The following is a 19887-nucleotide window of genomic DNA, read 5'->3' as shown; positions in this document are numbered from 1 at the left end:
TTGCTTGAGAAGAATGTGTATTCTGCTTCTGTTGAATGGAATGTTATGTATATGTCTGTTCGATCCATTTGGTCTAAAGTATAATTCAGTTCCAATGTTTCCATATTGATTTTCTGACTGGATTATTTATGCATTGTTGACAATGAGGTATTGAATGCCCCTACAAACATTGTGTTTTTGTCTGTTTCTCCCTTGAGATCTGTTAATATTTGCTTAATATATTTCGGTGCCCCAATGTTGGGTGCTTAAATATTTATGATTGTTATATCTTCTCAATAAATTGACTCATTTATCATTATATAATGACCTTTTCTCTCTTGTTCCAGTTTTTGGCTTAAACTCTATTTTGTCTGATGTAAGTATAGCTACCCCTGCTCTCTTTTGGTTTCTACTTGCATAGAATATCTTTTTCCATCCTTTTAATTTTGAGTCTGTGTGTGTCCTTAAAGCTGCAATGAACCTCTTGTAGGCTTATCTGGTTGCATCTTGTAGGCTCATATAGTTCTGTCTTGTTTTTTCATCCGTTCAGCCTTTTGATTGGAGAATTTAATACAGTTACATTTAGAGTAATTATTTATAGGTAAAGGACATACCAATGCCATCTTATTGTTTTCTGGCTGTTTTGTACTTTTCTTGTTCCTTTCTTCATCTCTTGTGGCCTTCCTTTGTAAATTGATGATTTTCCATGATAATATGCTTTGATTCCTTTCTCTTTATCTTTTGTGAATCTACTGTAGATTTTTGCTTTGTGGTTACTATGAGGCTTACATAAAACATCTTGTAGATATAACAGTGTGTTTTACACTAATTACTTAACTTTGATCACATCCAAAAACTGCCCTTTGATTTCCTCCCCTTTGCTTTTCTTTCTTTTTTTTTTCTTGCTGGGAAAGATTCACCCTGAGCTAACATCTGTTGCTAATGGTCCTCTCTTTCTTTTTTTCCCTTCCCCAAAGCCCCAGTACGTAGTTGTATAGTCTAGTTATAAGTCCTTCTGGTTCTTCCATGTGAGCCGCTGACACAGCATGGCCACTGACAGATGAGTGGTGTGGTTCCACGCGCAGGAACTGAACCTAGGCTGCTGAAGTGGAGTGTGGGGAACTTCAACCACTAGGCTCTCAGTGCTGGCTCACCCCTTTTCTGTTTTTGATGTCTAAATTTACCTCTTTTTTATATTGTATATTCATTAAAAAATATTATAGCCAGTTCTTTTTAATACTTTGTCCTTTAACGTTTATACTAGAGTTAAGTGTAACCCATCATCATATTATAGTATTAGAATATTCTGATTTTTGACTATATGCTTACCTTTACCAGTGTGTTGTATGTTTTCGTGTTACTAATTAGCATCCTTTCATTTCAACTTGAACTCTCAGCATTTCTTACAAGGCAGGTTTAGTGGTGGTGAACTCTCTCAGCTTTTGTTGTCTGGGAAAGTTTTTCTCTCTCCTTCATTTCTAAAGGATAACTTTGCCAGGTAGAGTATTCTTGATTGGCAGTTTTTTCCTTTCAGCACTTGGAGTATATCATTCTACTCTCTCCTTGCCTGCTGAGAAATTCACTGGTAGTCTTTCCTGGTAACTTGCAAGCTTCTTTTCTCTTGCGGCTTTTAAGATTCTTTATCTTTGATTTCTGAACAGTTTTATTATAATGTGTCTTAGGGATGATCTCTTTAAGTTGATTTGTTTGGTGACCTATGAGCTTCATGAACTTGGCTGTCTAAATCTCTCCCCAGATTGGGAGAATTTTAGCCATTATATCTTTAAATAAGCTTTCTGCCCCCTTTTCCATCTGTCTCCCTCTGAAACTCCAATAATGTACAAATTATCCGGATACCATTTCTTTCTTTTATTCTTTTTTTGTTCTCCTCTGACTAATTTCAAAGTTTATGTCTTCTCACAGATTTTTTTCCTTTTCTTGATCCATTCTGATGTTAATGCTGTTTTATTTTTCATTTCAGTTGCAGAATTTCTGTTTGATTCTTTTCCATGATTTCTCTCTCTCTGTTAAACTTCTGTTTTTGTTTGTATATTGTTTTCATGATTTTGCTGAATTTTATTTCTGTGTTTTCTTGTAGCTCCTTGAGTTTCCCTAAAACAGCCTTTTTGAACTCTTTGTTGGGTAAATTGCTGATCTCCGTGTCTTTGGGATCAGTTATTGGAAGTTTGTTGTGATCCTTTTTGATGATATACTTTGTTGATTTTTATCTTCCTTACAGTTTTGCATTGGTTTCTTTGCATTTAAGGTAGCAGTCCCTTCTTGCAGTCTTTACTGACTGCCTTTGTGAGAGAAGTACCTTCCCTCAGACCTGCTAGGAATTCTGAGGCTTTCTCAGACTGTCTATGGATGCACCTGCTGCAGGCTTGTTGTTTCTTCTTGTACAGAGGTCTGAAGGCTGTATAACTTCCTTGATTCTACAACACTCTGGCCTGGGTGCTGATAGCCCTCCTTTTCTTTTCCCCAATGTGGCTCTAAAGCTGAAGTTTCTTGTCTCTCTCTGGTCTGCAGATTTGGGCTGGCTTTCTGTGTGTGCTCACTAGCCATCTGGCAAAGCTTACTGTTGCTGCCACTGTTGGGCGCATGTATTGGGAGCTGGCCACAGGGTGGGCGAGTGTGCGGGTGAGGCACACAGAACACTAGGGGTGCCAGGTGCCATTTGGAGAGATGTGTGGATGAGCTCTCCTGGGTGGCTCACAAATGGGCTTCTTGATGCAGTGAGTAGGATCTGCCTCCCTGAAATGCCCTCTGAGAGCGCTGTCTGCTGCCCTCGCAGCTCTTCCCATCCCCAGTCACGCAGCTCACAGTTCAGTATTCTGCATGGGGCCAGAGAAGTGAGACTCTTTGGCAGCAGCCCACATAGCGGGGGAACTCGAGTGCCCCCTCACTTGCTCTTACTTCTCGCTGTGGGAGAAATCCTGGGACCAAAAGATCTCTCTTGCCCTGAGCTGTGCTGTCTTGGGGGAAGGATGATGCAGGGCAAGTCAGACTTCCTCTTACCTTCTCCAGTGTGTCCAGACTCGTACTTTTTTGCTCCATCAGTGTCCTGGAACTTCTCTGCTGGAAACCTAGACTTCCGCAAAGGCTCTCCCGTCCCTGGGTGATTTCTCAAGACAGTTTTTCCCAGGGGTTCCCGGGCTGTGGCTGAGAGGGGCTGGACCCAGTTCTGGGCCAGGGCAGGGTCCAGAGCCAGGGTTGAAGTCTGTATGCCTGTTTCCTGATGCACAGGTGAGTGCCACTTCTCCTGGGTCACTTGTCATGCAGTGCTGGGTCCCAAAGCTCCCACAAAGGCACTTTTGTCCGTAGATGGATGCCAGATTGTTGTTGTGGGAGGGGACACCAATGAGGGACATTTTATCCAGCCATGATGCTGATATCATCCCTATTGTGGTGTTAAATCTCCTTGTTTTCAGGTATATCAAGTCAGGTTTGGAGGTGAAGCTGGTCATGAGAAATACTCAGTTTAAACTGAAAATGCTTCCATTATTGTATTGCAGCCTTCTGCTCAGTTACTTACGTTTTATGGTATTTTAAATAAAGTAATATTGATACAGGCACCTGGTGATTTTTTTCACATTTCATAAACAGCAAAAGTAGTATTCTGTGGAAAAGAATAGGTGAAATAAAAGAAAAAAGGGGCTACTTTGGGAATACCAAAGATTTGAGGAAATTAATGGAATTTTCTCATATTTCACATTTGGAAAATGTTTCATTTTCTCTCATTGTATTGACAAAAAAGTACCTGTTGCCTTTTTTATCATGGATGATTACTATATTGAAAATATTTGCTAGGGTGCCAGCCCAGTGGTATAGTGGTTAAATTCACGTGCTTCACTTCAGCAGCCCTGGATTTGCAGGTTTGGATGCCGGGTGTGGACCTCGTATGGCTCCTTCAGCCACAATGTGGCAGGATCCCACATAAAATAGAGGAAGGTTGCCACAGATGTTAGCTCAACGACAATCTTCCTCAAGCAAAAGGAGGAAGATTGGCAACAGATGTTAGCTCAGGGCCAGTCTTCCTCAGACACACACACACACACACACACACACACACACACACATACACACACACACAAATTGCTTGAAAAATGTTGAATACAGTGGAAAAATTGGGAAAAGGGTGTTTTTACATGTTGTCTTTTATGTGTTGACATCTTGATTTTGCTGAAGAATCAAATGGGAGCGGCACAGACTTCACTCCTCAGTAGTTTCTTAGACTTGGCCACCTTCTGCATCTTTACTGATAGAGGCCCTTCCCGTGTAAACAGACCCTAGTGTTTGTATTTATGCCACTTAGTTTCCCAGCTGTTTGAGTAGACACATACTCTCAAGAGAAGGATGTTGTGAGATTCCCAGTGGTCCTAAGAATCTAATGATTAATAAGATTTTTTAAGTTGCAGAAGCTGTACCCCCATACAAAAAAGCCCGAGGAAATAGATTTCTTTGAAAAGGAGGAAGGAGTACATTTTTTTTTTTTAAAAGGAAGAATGAGTGCATTTTTTTTAAAAAAAAGGAGCAATGAGTGCATTTGGCAAATGTTATTATGTTTATAAATATGTGTACTTTTTGTTATAAATCTGAAGCTGTGATATCTTCTATGGCCGATATTTGAATGAAGTAATTATTTCTAAAACTCAGCAGTACAGTTAAAGTAGAACTTTTAAACTGAACAGAATATACTCTAATAAGTGTATATTTATCTCTTTCGAAGCCAGTAAGATAATGGTACTTAGGAAAAGTTCTGACTTTCACAGGCAAACATTTTGCACTAGGCATATTAACTCTGAGTCTTTATTAATCCCAGTTGTCATTTGTGAGTGGCTCATTTATAAGACTTTGCCTGTAATTAATGTTTTTAAGTTATTTGAATTAACATTTTTGCTGATCATTTGATAGAAATTCTCGCATGCAATTTTTAAGCTTGGCTCTTTGATAATTGGGTTGCATTCTGTTATTTGGTCTGGTGAACTATTTACAAGTTGTAAAATGAAAGGTACATAGTCAAAACACCTCCTTTCCACTCCTGACTTTCACTCAGGTGCCATTTCCAGGGAAAACCAATCTTAGTTACTTCTTATTGTCACTTAGAGTTATAATGTGGGTTTTGTTTAGTTGGGGGAATGGTTTTCAAAGCTCAAAGTATATTAAAATTGAGTTTTTATGAACTTCTCTGAAATAGTTAATGTGGAAGGAACAGAATTAACATGGTAGGAATTTTGGGAATGTAAACTTTACAAGTTTAAACAATGATACAGAGAAATGGCAGAAATCAACCTAGAAGCCCTTTCTGCCTGTGCTGTGTTAAAGTCCATCAGCTAAGTCTGTGCCGTCAGCTGCTACTGTGGCTAGATCTGGGTGGAATCTTGAGTAGCTGCTGATGACTGATGTTAGTTACCCAATTGAATTACTTTTCTGTTTGTGCTATCTTAAAAGGTTATGTATAAAAAATCCTGCTGTTTTCAGAAAATATCAATTGGGAGATGTTTAACAAGAATATTTTAAGGAATTCTTTTACATCTTGAGTAGTAATATAGTTTTTCCTTTGAAAACTTAGTCTTGGGTCTGTGGTTGATATCTGGAGGAAGTACCTCTGTTGACAGTCAGGGAAAAGTTTCCATCTCAGATATATTTGCCATTTTGTGGTCCTGGCAATTCCCTGCCAAGAAAACTCTTTTGTTCTGGAGAAGGAAAAAAGATTGAGCTCAGTATTTTGTAGAGCAAGTTTTGAGCACTGTTTTCCCACCAACCTTGTTTTGTTTTCTATAGGTATAATTTCTTTTTTAGTGACATGGACTTTTAAATTTAGAATTGAGTATAAATATTTCGTCTCAGGCTATCTGCCCAGGAGCACTAATAATTTATGGCAGTCTGTAGTTGTGCTGCCCATTAGGATAGCCTCAGCCGCATGTGGCTTTTAAAATGGAAATTAATTAATTTCAAGTGTTTAGTAGCTACATGTGGTTAGTGGCTACTGCATTGGACAGCAAGGACAGACTGTCTCTGTCATCGCAGAAAGGGCTGTTGTATAATTTTGGCTGTAGTATATGTAATTCAGGTTTGGTATCCTGGGCTGCTTAAAATTGCCCCCAACCCTCACCCCTAAACCATTTCCTAATTTGTAAGGTTTTGCAGTTTTATAAAAACTCAGTAATTTAACTCATTAACCCGGTAGGATATTAACTATGTTTCTTTTGATATTTTTTAAAGAAATTTCTTTAGTGACCATATTTCTGTTGATTTTTTTTTGTTAGAACATGTATGTATGAAAAATATACTTTGTTCATTGTCTCATGAAGGACAAAAGTGTGCTGTTTGTGGCCCCTTGTGTTTCAGGAAGCGAGAAGCTATTATGAGCAGACTGGAGTTGGTCCGCTGCCTGTCGTTCTGTTCAATGGAATGCCCTTGGAAAAGGAACAGCTAGATCCTGATGAACTGGAAACCATCACAATGCACAAAATCCTGGAGACCACAACCTTCTTCCAAAGAGCAGTGTACTTGGTGAGTGGTATTTCAAGGCTGATTTTGAAAGAGAATGGTTTGCTTACCTTTTTGTAGTCTCTGTAGTACGCAATAAAATTCTTTAAGTATCATTGTTTTCTATATGCCACTCATAATTGGTTTCCAGACTCCCAGCAAGTTCTGCTGTAATGCAAGTATTTATGAGACTTTCTGTACATGGGTGTTGAAATAGCTAATTGGTTTAAAAATTTTACCCCAAAAATTCTTAAGAACTTAGCAATTATAAGAGATATTTTTTCTACCTGTAAGGAATTCTGACTTTGGAAAGATTCATATATTTTCTATACATAGTTATTCTTGAGATGTAACTCACATGTCTAAAACTTAACCTTTTAAAGTGGAGTATTCAGTGGTTTTTAGTATGTACACAGAGTTATGCAGCTGTCACCTCTAATTTCAGAACGTTGTCATCACCCCCCCACATTACACCCGCTGCCCAGTAGCAGGCACTCCTCATTTTCCCATACCCTGCCCCTTGGCAAGCACAAATCTGTTTTCTGTCTCTATGGATTTGCCTGTTTGGGGCATTTTGTATAAATGGATTCATACGATATGTGGTCTTTTGTGATTGACTTCTTTCACTTAGCCTAGTGTTTTCAAGGTTTAACCTTGTTGGAGCATGTGTCAGTATTCCTTTTTATGGCCAAATGATAGTCCCTCGAATGGGTATATACCACATTTTGTTTATCCGTTCATCAGTTGATGCATCTTAGGGTTTTCCTACTTTTTGGCTGCTATGAATAATGCTGCTATAAACAATCATATTCAAGCTTTTGTGTAGATATGTGGTCTCAGTTGTCTTGGATATATAACTAGCAGTGGAATTGCCTCTAGAATTATGTAGTAATTCTGTTTTTAACAGTTTGAGGAACTGCCAGATTGTCTTCCAAAGCAGCTGCACTGTTGAACATTTCTACCAGCAATGTATACAGGTTCCACTTTCTCCACATTCTAGCCAGTGATTGGTATTATCTGTCTCTTTGATTATAGCCTGGTGGGTGTGAAGGGGTATCTCATTGTGATTTTGATTTGCATTACTCAAACATGAATGATGTTGATCATTGTTTCCTCTGCTTATTAACCATTTATATTTTCTTTGGAGAAATATCTATTCAAATTATTTGCCCATGTTTAATTGGGTTACTTGTTTTGTTGTTGAGTTGTAAGAGTTCTAGATACTAATCCCTTATTATATGTATGATTCTCAAATATTTTCTCTCATTTTATGCTTTGTCTTTTCACTTTCTAGTGGTGTCCTTTAAAGCACAAATGTTTTTAATTTTGATTGAGTCCAATTTACTTTTCTTCCTTTGTTGCTTGTGCTATTTGTGTCATTTAAGTAAGAAATGTGCTTAATCCTAGGTCATGAAGATTTATACTTACGTTTTCTTCTGAGTATTTTATAGTTTTTCTCTTAATGTTTAGTTCTTTGATCCATTTTCAGTTAATTTTTGTATGTGGTGTGAGGTAGGAGTCTGCCTTTTTTTCCGTATCCAATTTGACATCCAACTGCCTGTCTTTTGGGATATTCATTTGTCCCAGCACCACTCATTGAAAAGAATACTCTTTTCCCATTAAATTGTCATGGCACTTTTGTCAGAAATAAATTGCCCATTAATGTGTAGGTTTATTTTTGGATTGTCTGTTGTTTTCCATCTTTTCTTATGTAAGTACCTCACAGTCTTGATTACTGCTGTAATCGAATGTGAGTTTTCCAACTTTGGGTTTTTCTCTTTTATTTGTTTTTTTTTTTTAAGATTGTTTGGCTCTTCTGTGTCCCTTTCACTTCTACATGAATCTTAAGATTAGCTTGTCAGTTTCTGCAAACAAAAGGGCCATTGGGATTTTGATAGGAATTGCATTGAATCTGTAGATCAACTTGGGGAGTATTGACATCTTAACAGTATTGAATCTCAATTGAATTCTCAATTTAAAAAAATAGCTCTGTAGTATTCCGTTAGTATAAGAGAAATTTTGCCCTACTTGGCACATTTGGCAATGTCTGGACGCATTTTGAGAGGGGATCGCTCTTGGCATCTGGTGGGTAGGAGTCAGGGATGCTGCTAAACATCTTACAATGCACAGGACAGTCCCTCCCCTTCAAAAGAATTATCTGGTCCAAAATATAAGTAGTGCTGAGATTAAAAAACTGCATTAAAAGGATGTACCCTCATTACATTTCTTAGATATGTAAATTAAGTTTTTCCATCAAATTTGGGTACTTTTCAGTCATTATTTCTTCTAATAGTCTTTCTGCCTGTAATGACTTCTAACACGAAACTATTCAGAGTTAGGCCAAATTTGACAGGTTAAGGACATAGTCCTCCACAAGATTGCCTTCACTTCAGACACCAGTCACAAGTTCAGGGGTGCCCAGGCCACCTTCCTTTATGATCATCAATTGGCTGCAAATGCAGGGGTTCCCAATAACCCTCTCAATTTTGATAATTTGCCAGAATGGCTTATAGAACTCAGGACAGTGCTGTCCTTACAATCAGTGTTATTATAGTAAAAGAATACATATCAGAACCAGCCAAAGGGTGAGATGCACAGGCAAAGGTTTAAGAAGGTTCCAAATGTAAAGATTCTATGACTTCTTCTCATGAAGCCAGGATACGTTACTCTCCTGGCCCACTGACAGGTGATAAATGTCAGATGCTGTCAACCAGGGAAGCTCAGTCAAGTTTTGGTGTCCAGAGTTTTTATTGGGGCTTCGTTATATAGACGTGATTGATTGAAGCACTGCTCATGTGATCAGTCTCCAGTCTCCCTACTGTTTCTAGAGGTTGGACTGATAGCATGCTGCTCAAAACCCCAGCCCTCTAATCATGTGGTTGGTCTTTCTGCCTTAGGCAGCCTCCGTTCTGAGTTGTCTTATTAATGTAAACTATGTAAGGGCCCACCGTGAGTCATCTCATTAGTATAAACTATGAAGTGTGGTCTGAGGAGCCCTTGATAAATAACAAAGACATCACTGCTATCACTCAGGAAATTCCAGGATTAAGAGGTTACCTCTCAGGAACCAGAAATCCAGCCAGATTCTTTGTCACACACTGTCTCTTTCTTTCTCTCCTCTCTGGATATATGTATATATTGATACTGTATAATGTTCCACAGGTCTCTTTTTTTCTGTTCCTTAGACTGGATAATCTCGATTGATGTATCTTCAAGTTCACTGATTCTTTTTACTGCCAGCCAAAATCTGCTGTTAACCCCTTCTAGTTAATATTTCATTTCAATTATTGTACTTTTTAACTCTAGTTTTTCTATTTGGTTCTTTTCCATAGTTTTTTCCTCTTTATTGAAATTGTCTATTCGGTGACACATAGGTCTCAAACCCCTCAAAGGGTTTCTTTTAGTTTTTTGAATATATTTAAGTATCTGATTTAAAATCTCTTGTCTAGTAAGTCCAATGCTTGGGCTGTCTCAGGAACAGTATGTACTAACTGCTTTTTTTCCCAAGTGTGGCTGTACTTTTTTGTTTGTTTCGCATGCCTTTGAAGTTTTTGTTGCTAACGCCATGTTAGTCACTACAATGTGGCACTCTAGACCTCAGAGGCTGTGCCCTACCAGCGTTTGTTGTGCAGATGTTGTTTGTTTACTGACTCTCCTGTACTGATTCTTTAGTCTGTGTTTTTTGTCATGTGTAGCCTCTTGAGTCTCTGCTTGTTAGCTTATTGGTCAGCTAATGACAAAACAGAGATTTTCTTAAATTCATGAATCCAAAAAAGTCTCCCAGTTTTCCCTGAGGATGTCTGTTTACATGCTGGGGCACATCTGTAACACTCAACCAGGCTCTTTACAGCTCTGCCTTAGCCTCCTGTTCTTGCTTGCACTGAGTGTCAGCGTTAGTCAGAGGTGAGAGCTTCGGGCCTTCAAAGATGTTTGCTGGGCCTGCACACCCCCCTGGGCACCATGCATAGGACCTTTTAGATTCCGAGGAGTATGTGAGAGCTCTTCAAAACCCCTATGGACATCTCATTCCCCAGCTTTTTCTTTTATATTTTGGGCCAGCTTCATGTTAACCCGACTGTTATCACCACTTCATGCAACTGAGACACTAATCAATTGCCCCGATTGCTTTTGATGACCACCCCCAGGAAAGGCTCTCCACCCACAGTGAGTGAGGTCTGGTTCATCTCAGTGGAGAGAGTGCCTGGGAACTTTCCTCGGCTGCTGCTTCCCACCTTGATTGCAGGGCTGTTGGTTTTCAAGGCTCCTGCGTAGCTGAGGAGAGGGTGGAGAGTAATAGGGCAAGTGAAAATTATTAAAAGTTGAAAAATCACGAAGGTTACTTTTCCTACCAAGGTTCAGCCTTTTCCTGAATAAAAGTCCCTTGGAATTTTGCCAGCCTTTGGTTAATTTCTGGAGTTTTGAAAGTTTGACATTTTTTTCTAGTGTTCTTCATGTTCTTTTGGAAGAAAGGCTTTTTAGAAATCTGTCATTTCTGTTGAATGTCACTCTCAAATACTATTTTAATTATCAAATAATGTTGATACAGTATTAACTCTAAGCAGAAATATATGCTTAAGAAAAATTTCATTGAAGTAAAATATATAAAGCATAAAATTTTACCATTTTGACCATTTTTAAATGCACAATCTGCGACATTAGGTACACTCACAGTATTGTACAACCGTTACCACTGTCCGTCTGCAGAACATTTTCCTCATCCCAAACAGCACCCGTCTACCCATTAAACCACAACTCCTCAGTGCCTTCTCCCAGCCACTGATAACCACTGTTCTACTTTCTGTCTGTGAGTTTGCCCATTCTAGGTACGTCATGTACGTGGCATCATACAGTGTTTGTCATTTTTGTGTCTTGCTTATTTTAAGGTTCATACATATTATAGCATATATTAGAATGTCCTTCCTGTTAAGATTGAATGATGTGTATATACCACATTTTGTTTATTTGTTCATGTGTTGATGAGCACTTGGGTTGTTTCCACCTTTTGGCTATTGTGGATAATGCTGCTGTGAACATTGGTTTACAAATATCTGCTCAAGTGCCTGCTTTCAGTTCTTTTGGGTATATACCTAGAAGTGGAATTGCTGGATCATATGGTAATCCTATGTTTAACATTTTGAGGAACTACTAGAGTGTTTTCCATAGCACCTGTGTCATTTTACATTCCCACCAGCACATGTTCAAAAATTACAATTTCTCCACATCCTCACCAACATCTGTTAGTTTCTAATATTTTGATTATAGCTCTTCTAGTTGGTGTGAAGCGGTGTCCCATTGTGGTTTTTATTTGCATTTCCCTAAGAACTAATGAGACTGAGCGTCTTTTCATGTGCTTAATGACCATTTGTATATCTTCTTTGGAGAAGTGTCTGTTCAAGTACTTTGCCCATTTTTGAATTGAGTTGGTTTTTTTGTTGTGAAGTGTAGAAATTCTTTTTATATTTTGAATATTTATCCCTTATTAGACATATGATTTGCAAACATTTTCATCCCTGCTGTTGGTTTTCTTTTCACTTTCTTGAGGGTGTCCTTTGATGCACAAAAGTTTTCAGTTTTGATGAAGTCCAACTTAACTATTTTTTCGCCTGTGATTTTGGTGTCATATTGAAGAAATCATTGTCAAATCCAATGTCTTGAAGATTTTCCTTAGTGTTTTCTTCTAAGAATTTAATAGTGTTAGCTCTTAAGTTTATGTCTTTGATCTATTTGGCATGAATTTTTGTGTGGGGTGTGAGGTCAGGGTCCTACTTCATTGTTTTGCATGTGGATATCCAGTTTTCCCAGCACCATTTGTTGAAAAGATCAGAAGTATGTTTTTAGAAGAAGTTATTTATTGTGCTCATTGTCAGTGCATTCATACAAAAAAATGGTGTTGGCCAAATTCCATTTCCTGTGCCCCCATGAATAAGGATAGGTCCTAGTACTTTTGTTAGGGAATTTCTTCTTCATGGAACTGCTGCAATGAAACATGAAAACAGAGTTTTTATTTGAATGAGTTTGGCTTGTTTTCCAAAGGTAAAAATAGTCTAGAAGGAATGGTAATTATTATTTCTTTGTTTAGTGAAAAAATAAAAGATAATTCAAACAATTTGGCTTTCCAACTCCATTGAAAACATTTCTTCTTCAACATTTTTGGATGTAAAAAAAGTTTTTGTTTTTCAAATACTAACTTATCTGTTGTTTAAAAGAATAATCATTTTCAAATATTATTCCTTCTTTGAATGCTAGTTTTCTCTACTTCCCTTTGTGTTGCTAGTGAGAAGTTTGGTTTGATCTAGATAAGAAAGTTTTTATTTTAAATATTATGACAAAAGTAATATTTGCTCCTGTACATATTCAGAAAATACTAAATTTGGGGAATATTAAAATATATAAAGTAAAAAGGAAAGTTCTTCCCTTTGTCTCAATCCCTAGAGAAATATTTCTCTGTGTCTCCTTGTATACTGATTTGTGTGTACTTATATGTGCATTTTTAAACTTACCTTTCTAATTGAATATATCTTAGCTTTGCATTTCTCAACATATAACTCTATCTCAACACTTTTAGATTGCCGTATGGTATTCTATTTTAAAGAGTGAACAATTGGGGCTGGCCCTGTGGCTGAGTGGTTAAGTTTGCATGCTCCTTTTCGGTGGCCCAGGGCTTCACCGGATCAGATCTTGGGCACAGACCTAGTACTGCTTGTCAGGCCATGCTGAGGTGGCGTTCCATATAGCAACAACCAGAGGCACTCACAATTAGAATATACAACTATGTACTGGGGGGCTTTGGGGAGAAGAAGAAAGAAAGAAAGACAAAAGAGAGAGAAGAAGATTGGCAACAGATGTTAGCTCAGATGCCAGTCTTTAAAAAAAAAAAGAATGAGCAATGACTTAATCCTGTCATGTTGGACATTGCTTGTAGATTTTCTCTCTTATAAATAGTGCTCAGTGAATATTCTAATATGTATATCTTTGTACTTTTTTTCCTGAGAAATACAAGTTATTGAAATTGTGTCCAAGAGTAATGTACATTTGAAATTTTGAACTGAATTCATTATAAATTTCATATAAAGATATGATATGCAGATGATGTGAAATTGAAAATGTGTATAAAGGTGTAAATGGAGAGAAACTTTCGCCCATTCACTCCTGTTCCCCTGTCACTCTTCTTTGCTTTCTGGAAACGATGACTCTGTGTATGTGTGTGTGTGTGTGTGTGTGTGTGTGTCTGTCTGTGTGCATGTAGATGAGCTGCGTCAAAAGACATGTACATTTAAAATTTTGACAGATGTTGCTAAATTGCCCTCCTTGAGCTAGTTCAGCTTTTGACTGGGGCCAGTTCAGATTTGTGACAGAGACCAAGTTGTGTGCGTGGGCTTACACCTGCACTGAGTGGTCAATTTCTCTAAGTCTTCTGAGGTGGTCGGCTCATATGCTCATGATTAGCTTATAGTCTGAGAATTTGCATGTGAGTTCTCTCTCTTGAGGTAAGTAGCCACAGTCGATGTCTAACTGGAAGTTTTTAGACTTGACTGTGTATATTTGATTCACATCTATCCCTCCTGAAAATCGCTTTATAATATGGCTTTGTATGAAATATTTTAAGTGTGAAAATCTTGAAAGTTTCCATATTTACACTTGGCTCTGAGATCACCTTTATGAAGTACGAGTATTTCTATGATATGAGAGGTATAAAAGAGAAGAATAAACGGTAAGTGATTTCCCCTCCCACTAACAACTGAGACTGGGAAATGTAGGGTTACTTAGATGCCTGAGATTGAAAAAAGCTTTGGATGGATTTTTTTTTTCCCAAGATTTTATTTTTCCTTTTTCTTCCCAAAGCCCCCCAGTACATAGTTGTATATTTTAGTTGTGGGTCCTTCTAGTTGTGGCATGTGGGACACCAGCGAAACCCTGGGCCACCGAAGCGGAGCTCATGAACTTAACCACTCGGCCACGGGGCCGGCCCCACAGGTGGATTTTATTACAAAGTGTATTAACTGTTTGAGAGAAGGCATTTCGCTTTCTTCTTTAGAGAGAAGCTCCCTTTGAGCGGATCTCAGAATGGATTTCTGCCTCTGTTAACTCTTAACTAATTTGTAGAGCTTACTTATTTCTGGGAAAGCACGGTGGTGTGCATTTCATATTTACTTCTCATAAGCTCTGTGACTTTGGGTAAGTTAACCTTTCTCTGTGACAGCTTCCTCATCTTTAAAATGGATGTCGGTAATGTCTGCCTCACATTGTTGAAAGAGTCAGAGATACTGTACATAACATGCCAAGCTGTGCTTGGCAATGACGGGGACCTATGACATGCTGGTAACTTGTGTGTTTATCTATTACCAGTACATAAGAAGATATTATAAAGTTAATGATTTTTTAGTTCCTAATAAATTATTAGTAATCAGATTTGTTTAACACTCATCCTGCCCCGACCCTGTGTCTTATCTCCTGCAGGGTGAACTGTCGCACGATCAGGATGTGGTAGAGTACATCATGAATCAGCCAAATGTCGTTCCACGAATCAATTCGAGGATTCTCACGGCCGAGCGACAGTACCTGGATTTAACAGCAACCAGTAAGGAGCATTTCCGGAGCAACTTTGGGCTTTTTTTGATTTGTTCTTCAGAATCTTTGCATTTACTGAATTGTAGTGTTCAGAAGATAACCCACGATTGTGACACAATTTTATGTTTAAACTCATTGCACCTAAAGTTCATAATATGACCTCCTAAATTCACAGGGGTTTCCTCCAAAAGGAGAGAAATTCTTCCTGGAAAATCCTTTTTAAAAACTTTGAAAAATATTCAGTGCCTTTTAAATGCCAACTGAACAGGCATTAGATAATAAGAATAGACCTGTATTCTTGACTTTCTTACAGTCATAAAACTCTTAAGCAGCTGTCTTTTTGTCATCCTCCTTCTGGAATCAGCAGTAATGTCGACAAATATCTCAGAGTTTTACACTTGAGAACATAAGAATGCCTTTTAAAAAAAAAAGTTTCATTGAGAAATAGTGTACATACCATAAAACTCCACCTTGTAAAGTGTACAATTTTTAGTGTATTGTCAAAGTTATGCAATCATCGCTACTATCTAGTTTAGAACATTATCATCACCCCAAAAAGAAGTGATGTACCTGTTAGTAGTCACTCTCTATTTCCCACTTCTGTCCTCTAGCAAGCGCTAATCTGGTTTCTGTTTCTATGGATTTTTCTATTCTGGATATTTCATTTAATTGGAAATTCTTTGTAACTGGCTTCTTTCATTTAGTATGATATTTTTAAGGTTCATCCATATTGTAGCCTCTCTCAGTGCCTCATTCCTTTTTATGGCTGATTAATATTCCATTGTATAAGTAGTAAACACTTTGCTTGTCGATTATACCTTTTAAGAGGCAGCTGTGTTAAGCCCAGGTGTAATTTGCTCCTTTTGCCTTCCCTTGAGACTCCGAAGGCCACTTTAGCTAACAGCTGGAAATAAGATGGAGCTGTCATCAAGCGCCCAGGGAAGGTCAATGGGGAGGGAAAGACATGCAATGGTGAAGTCAAAACCGTGTATATATTTGTTATTGTAGTTGAACATAATGAATCTATAGATCTATTTATGGTTGTTCCTTTATGGCACCTATCTCTAATCTACTCAAGACTGAATTCCTTTTCTTTTAGGCAGAGGAGAATGTACATATATGCTTGCATTTGAGAGAGAAAGTAGTCAGAAAGTGAGCTAAATTGTTTATTCACAGCTAGGTTTTAGCTTCTTAGCAGAAGTTTTAGTAGAGCAGGGCAAGTCTTTGTCCTGAGTTTTTATCGCTTGCATCATTTTAAATTAAACTATAAAGAGTTATCTTTGGAGTACTCATGAGTAAGGAGCATAAAAATAGTTCGTGTTTCTGGCTGTGTTTCTTCGCTGCGTGTTGTCGTCATCAGCTCTGAAGCAGTGCTAGTCCACGGCGGCAAAGGTGCAGTCTGCTTGGTGAGCAGTTGGAGCTGTCAGTGAAGGAGCAGCTGTCATCCTCCTGACCCAGTGGTCAAAGCTCTGTCATCTTCGCTGCTCTTGGCCTTTGCTGTCCTGTGGCCTTTTTAGAAGGACACTTCGTGCTTTCTCCCATCCCGTACATGATGTCGTGGCGATGTCTGTCTTGTTTACCATTGCTCTCCTTCACTGGAATATTGACTGAAAGGACAGTAGGCCCTCAGTGTGCTGTGTTGTATGAAAGGATAGGTGGATGAGTGGGTGGACAGGTGAATAGGCGGGAGGGTGGGCAAGCAGGCTGTGCTTGGAGGACAGTGAGAGAAGAATGGCATTTGTATTGGGGTGTAATAATGCATAAGATTGGCGAGATTGCTGGAGATACAAGGTTTATGATACCAGGCTGGAGACCGTTTTGTAGGGAGGAAGAAATTACTGGGTAGTTTAGAGCAGAGGAGTGCCTTGATGACGCTGGAGTTGTAACAAGAATGATCTGAGGGGGAAATGATTAATAAGAGCATTGCCCGTGGGCACTAATTGGAGAACATGATTCTGGAAATGACCTTTTGTTTTTGTTAAGGTTAAAAATGTATTGTTTTGGGGCTGGCCCCGTGGCCGAGTGGTTAAGTTCGCACGCTCTGCTGCAGGCGGCCCAGTGTTTCGTTGGTTCGAATCCTGGGCGCGGACATGGCACTGCTCATCGAACCACGCTGAGGCAGCGTCCCACATGCCACAACTAGAAGGACCCACAATGAAGAATATACAACTATGTACCAGGGGCTTTGGGGAGAAAAAAAAAAGGAAAAAAATAAAATCTTTAAAAAAAAATGTTTTGTTAGACATGAAAAAATTAAAATAGAGTTTTCTTATATTTTCTCTCCCACTTATCCCTCCCCCAATAGGATAGGGAACAGCTTACTATGGTGGGTGAACTAAGGAAGGGAGAAATGGAGTTGGGGTTCTCTTTGAGAGCTCATTCTCCAGTTGTGAAGTGACTGGAGTGGGGATAGAATAAATTTAAACCATTAAACTGACATGTACATATATGAGAGTTATGTGAGCCATGTCCATTTTTTATTAACTTTGTGTCTTAAAATGTGATTAATGGGGTAGGGGTTATGCTGTGAACTTGTTCAACAAACATGAAACTCATGCATTTATTCACTCATGCATTTTTGTAAATCTTGTATTATGGTCAAATCAGATTATCAGTTGAATCTTAATATTAGATTGAATTTAGGCATGTTAATTATAAAACTGTTTCTTTTTTTTTCAGATAATTTTTTTGTGGATGATTATGCTAGGTTTACTGTCTTGGATTCTCAAGGAAAGACTGCTGCTATAGCCAATAGTATGAACTATCTGACAAAGAAAGGTAATCCATTTTAGGCTTATTTCGGATTCAGCAATTTTGTTTTTAGTATTTGCAAAAATAATTCAATCTTTAGTGTCTGTTGGGAAAGATTCCATCATTTCCTTTATTAATTATTTCTTATAATGATTTGAATCGAGAAAACACTGGTTTAAAATTTAATTCTTGATATATTTTTGAAAATTCAAATGTTATCTTTATATTTTATATTAAATATTAAAATCAACAGAAAAAAATTGTCATGGTTCAAAATGGAAAAACATTTATGATGTAAAAATGGGTTAATGGATTGAAAATTGATTTGATTTGCCTCTTCAGTGACAACATTGGGTTAATTTTTTTTTAGGGTTTATAAGATAAACTTGGTTCTAGGAATCCTCTAAGTTTTTAAACTGAATTTTATGTAGAGTTATTTATTTAAGTTAAAGTTGTGTGAAATGATATCCTTTTAATGGCAGACAGAAGCTTTTCCCCTCTGGTCACATAGTAAGTGTGTCAAAGCACTGAGTGTCATTTTAGGCAGCTGTACATTTTATCCCACTGTAGTCTTCTCTCAGAATTTCTGTTTTCCCAGATGTATGTAAGTACAGGCAGTTGCTCCATTTGGTTCCTCAAAGAGATTGCTTCTGAGGGGCACTGGACCATTGCTGTATCACTGATGAGACAAAGGAGCAGAGAGCATGTTAGGCATTACTTAAAATTTTGACTCTTATAGTAGGCATGAACTATGGAAATGACATTTTCTTTTCTTCTACTCTTTTTCCTTTACCTTTGTCCAGGAATGTCCTCCAAGGAAATCTATGGTAACTTGAAACTTCAGAATGTTCTATTCCTTTTCTTAATTATCTTATGTGGTTTTAGGCACCATTGTGATTCAGAATTTATTGACACTTTATTTTGATGTTTCTGGAACATGTGGGTAACAGTGGATAATTTACCAGTGCAAATAAACTTTGTATAAGTGTTTGCAAAGAATTATATTTCAGAAAGTTACAAGTTAATGTGAGTAAAGACTGTAACGTTACCCACATGTTCAAAGGCTCTTTTTCATTTTACGTACTGGCAGACGCTCAAACCATAGTAGAATTGATAAGTGCATGCTCCTAGTTTGTAATTAAGCCACATGGGAAGTTGCCCTGCTTCCTTTCTAGTAGAGAAGTTTCACTACTTTTGCTTTGTATCTTTATTAAACTGTCATTTTCTTATTTTTTGCATGGTTTTCAGAAATTATTTGGCTTAACAACAATATTGAAACATAGAATGTGATTTTTTTCCTTCCAACTCCTTAAGTTGTTTTTGTTTTCTACAGATGATTCTTTTATTAGGCCAGTAACTTTTTGGATTGTTGGGGATTTTGATAGCCCTTCTGGAAGGCAATTATTGTATGATGCTATTAAACATCAGGCAAGTATCACAGCTTATTCTGTACTTTGTTCGAGGCTGCCGTTGTCCTCATGGGCATCTGTGTGCTGATAGTACTCTTCTGGGCGGGGAGGTGGGAGTCCTGCTTTCTTAGCACTTGAGGGAAAGGAGCGTTGTTTCTACAGAGGTCTGCCAGCTAGTGAGAAAAGAAAGAAGACTGCTATATTCTGGCTTTATTTAAGGGAATAGATTCTTTTAGAGAAAAAATTAGTGAGATCCTCATCACAGACAAATTTTTATTGCATGACTGTTTGTGTTCTTGCTGCAGAGATGCTACAAAGATCACGTTGTGTATTTATGGGAGAGGCAGGGTCTTTACATTGAAAGAGGCCCAGATGTGGGGGAAATACCCTGCAGACACGTTAGTGTGCATATAATAGAAGTAGATCTAGGCACACAGAGGGGCACACACACAGATGGTCTGAAAGATGCAGCACAGAAATCGTAGAACTTGAGTGAATGGCCCTGGTGAATGGTTGAGAAGAAATTGACTCTTCTGGAGAGTGTCGTTGTCAGAAAATGAGATGTTACAATTCCTTTTCTTGTGCAATTTTCGATTGGATCTTCATCCACGTTTTACACCCCTCTTGTGTCCCCTTGCCACCCTGTGTCCCAAAGAGGCTTACTGAGATACTGAAATAGGTGATTTCT

General features: G+C 38.1%; 1 protein-coding gene across 2 annotated transcripts in view; it reads left to right on the top strand.

Annotated features, from left to right (window-relative positions):
* UGGT1 (UDP-glucose glycoprotein glucosyltransferase 1) overlaps positions 1–19887 on the top strand; it is a 114542-nt gene that overhangs the window by 49716 nt on the left and 44939 nt on the right. The window contains exons 18-22 of one of the 2 annotated variants that reach the window (XM_014857606.3): positions 6331–6495; positions 14929–15049; positions 17719–17817; positions 18594–18617; positions 19124–19218. In XM_014857606.3, coding sequence (XP_014713092.1) covers positions 6331–6495; positions 14929–15049; positions 17719–17817; positions 18594–18617; positions 19124–19218 — 504 coding nt within the window. The remainder of the gene's footprint in view (positions 1–6330; positions 6496–14928; positions 15050–17718; positions 17818–18593; positions 18618–19123; positions 19219–19887) is intronic. The other variant, XM_014857607.3, reaches the window with a different exon arrangement.

The sequence above is a fragment of the Equus asinus genome, chromosome 4, assembly GCF_041296235.1.
Source record: "Equus asinus isolate D_3611 breed Donkey chromosome 4, EquAss-T2T_v2, whole genome shotgun sequence".
In the NCBI taxonomy this organism is placed as follows: Eukaryota; Metazoa; Chordata; class Mammalia; order Perissodactyla; family Equidae; genus Equus; species Equus asinus.
This window is presented reverse-complemented; position numbering and strand designations above follow the sequence as displayed.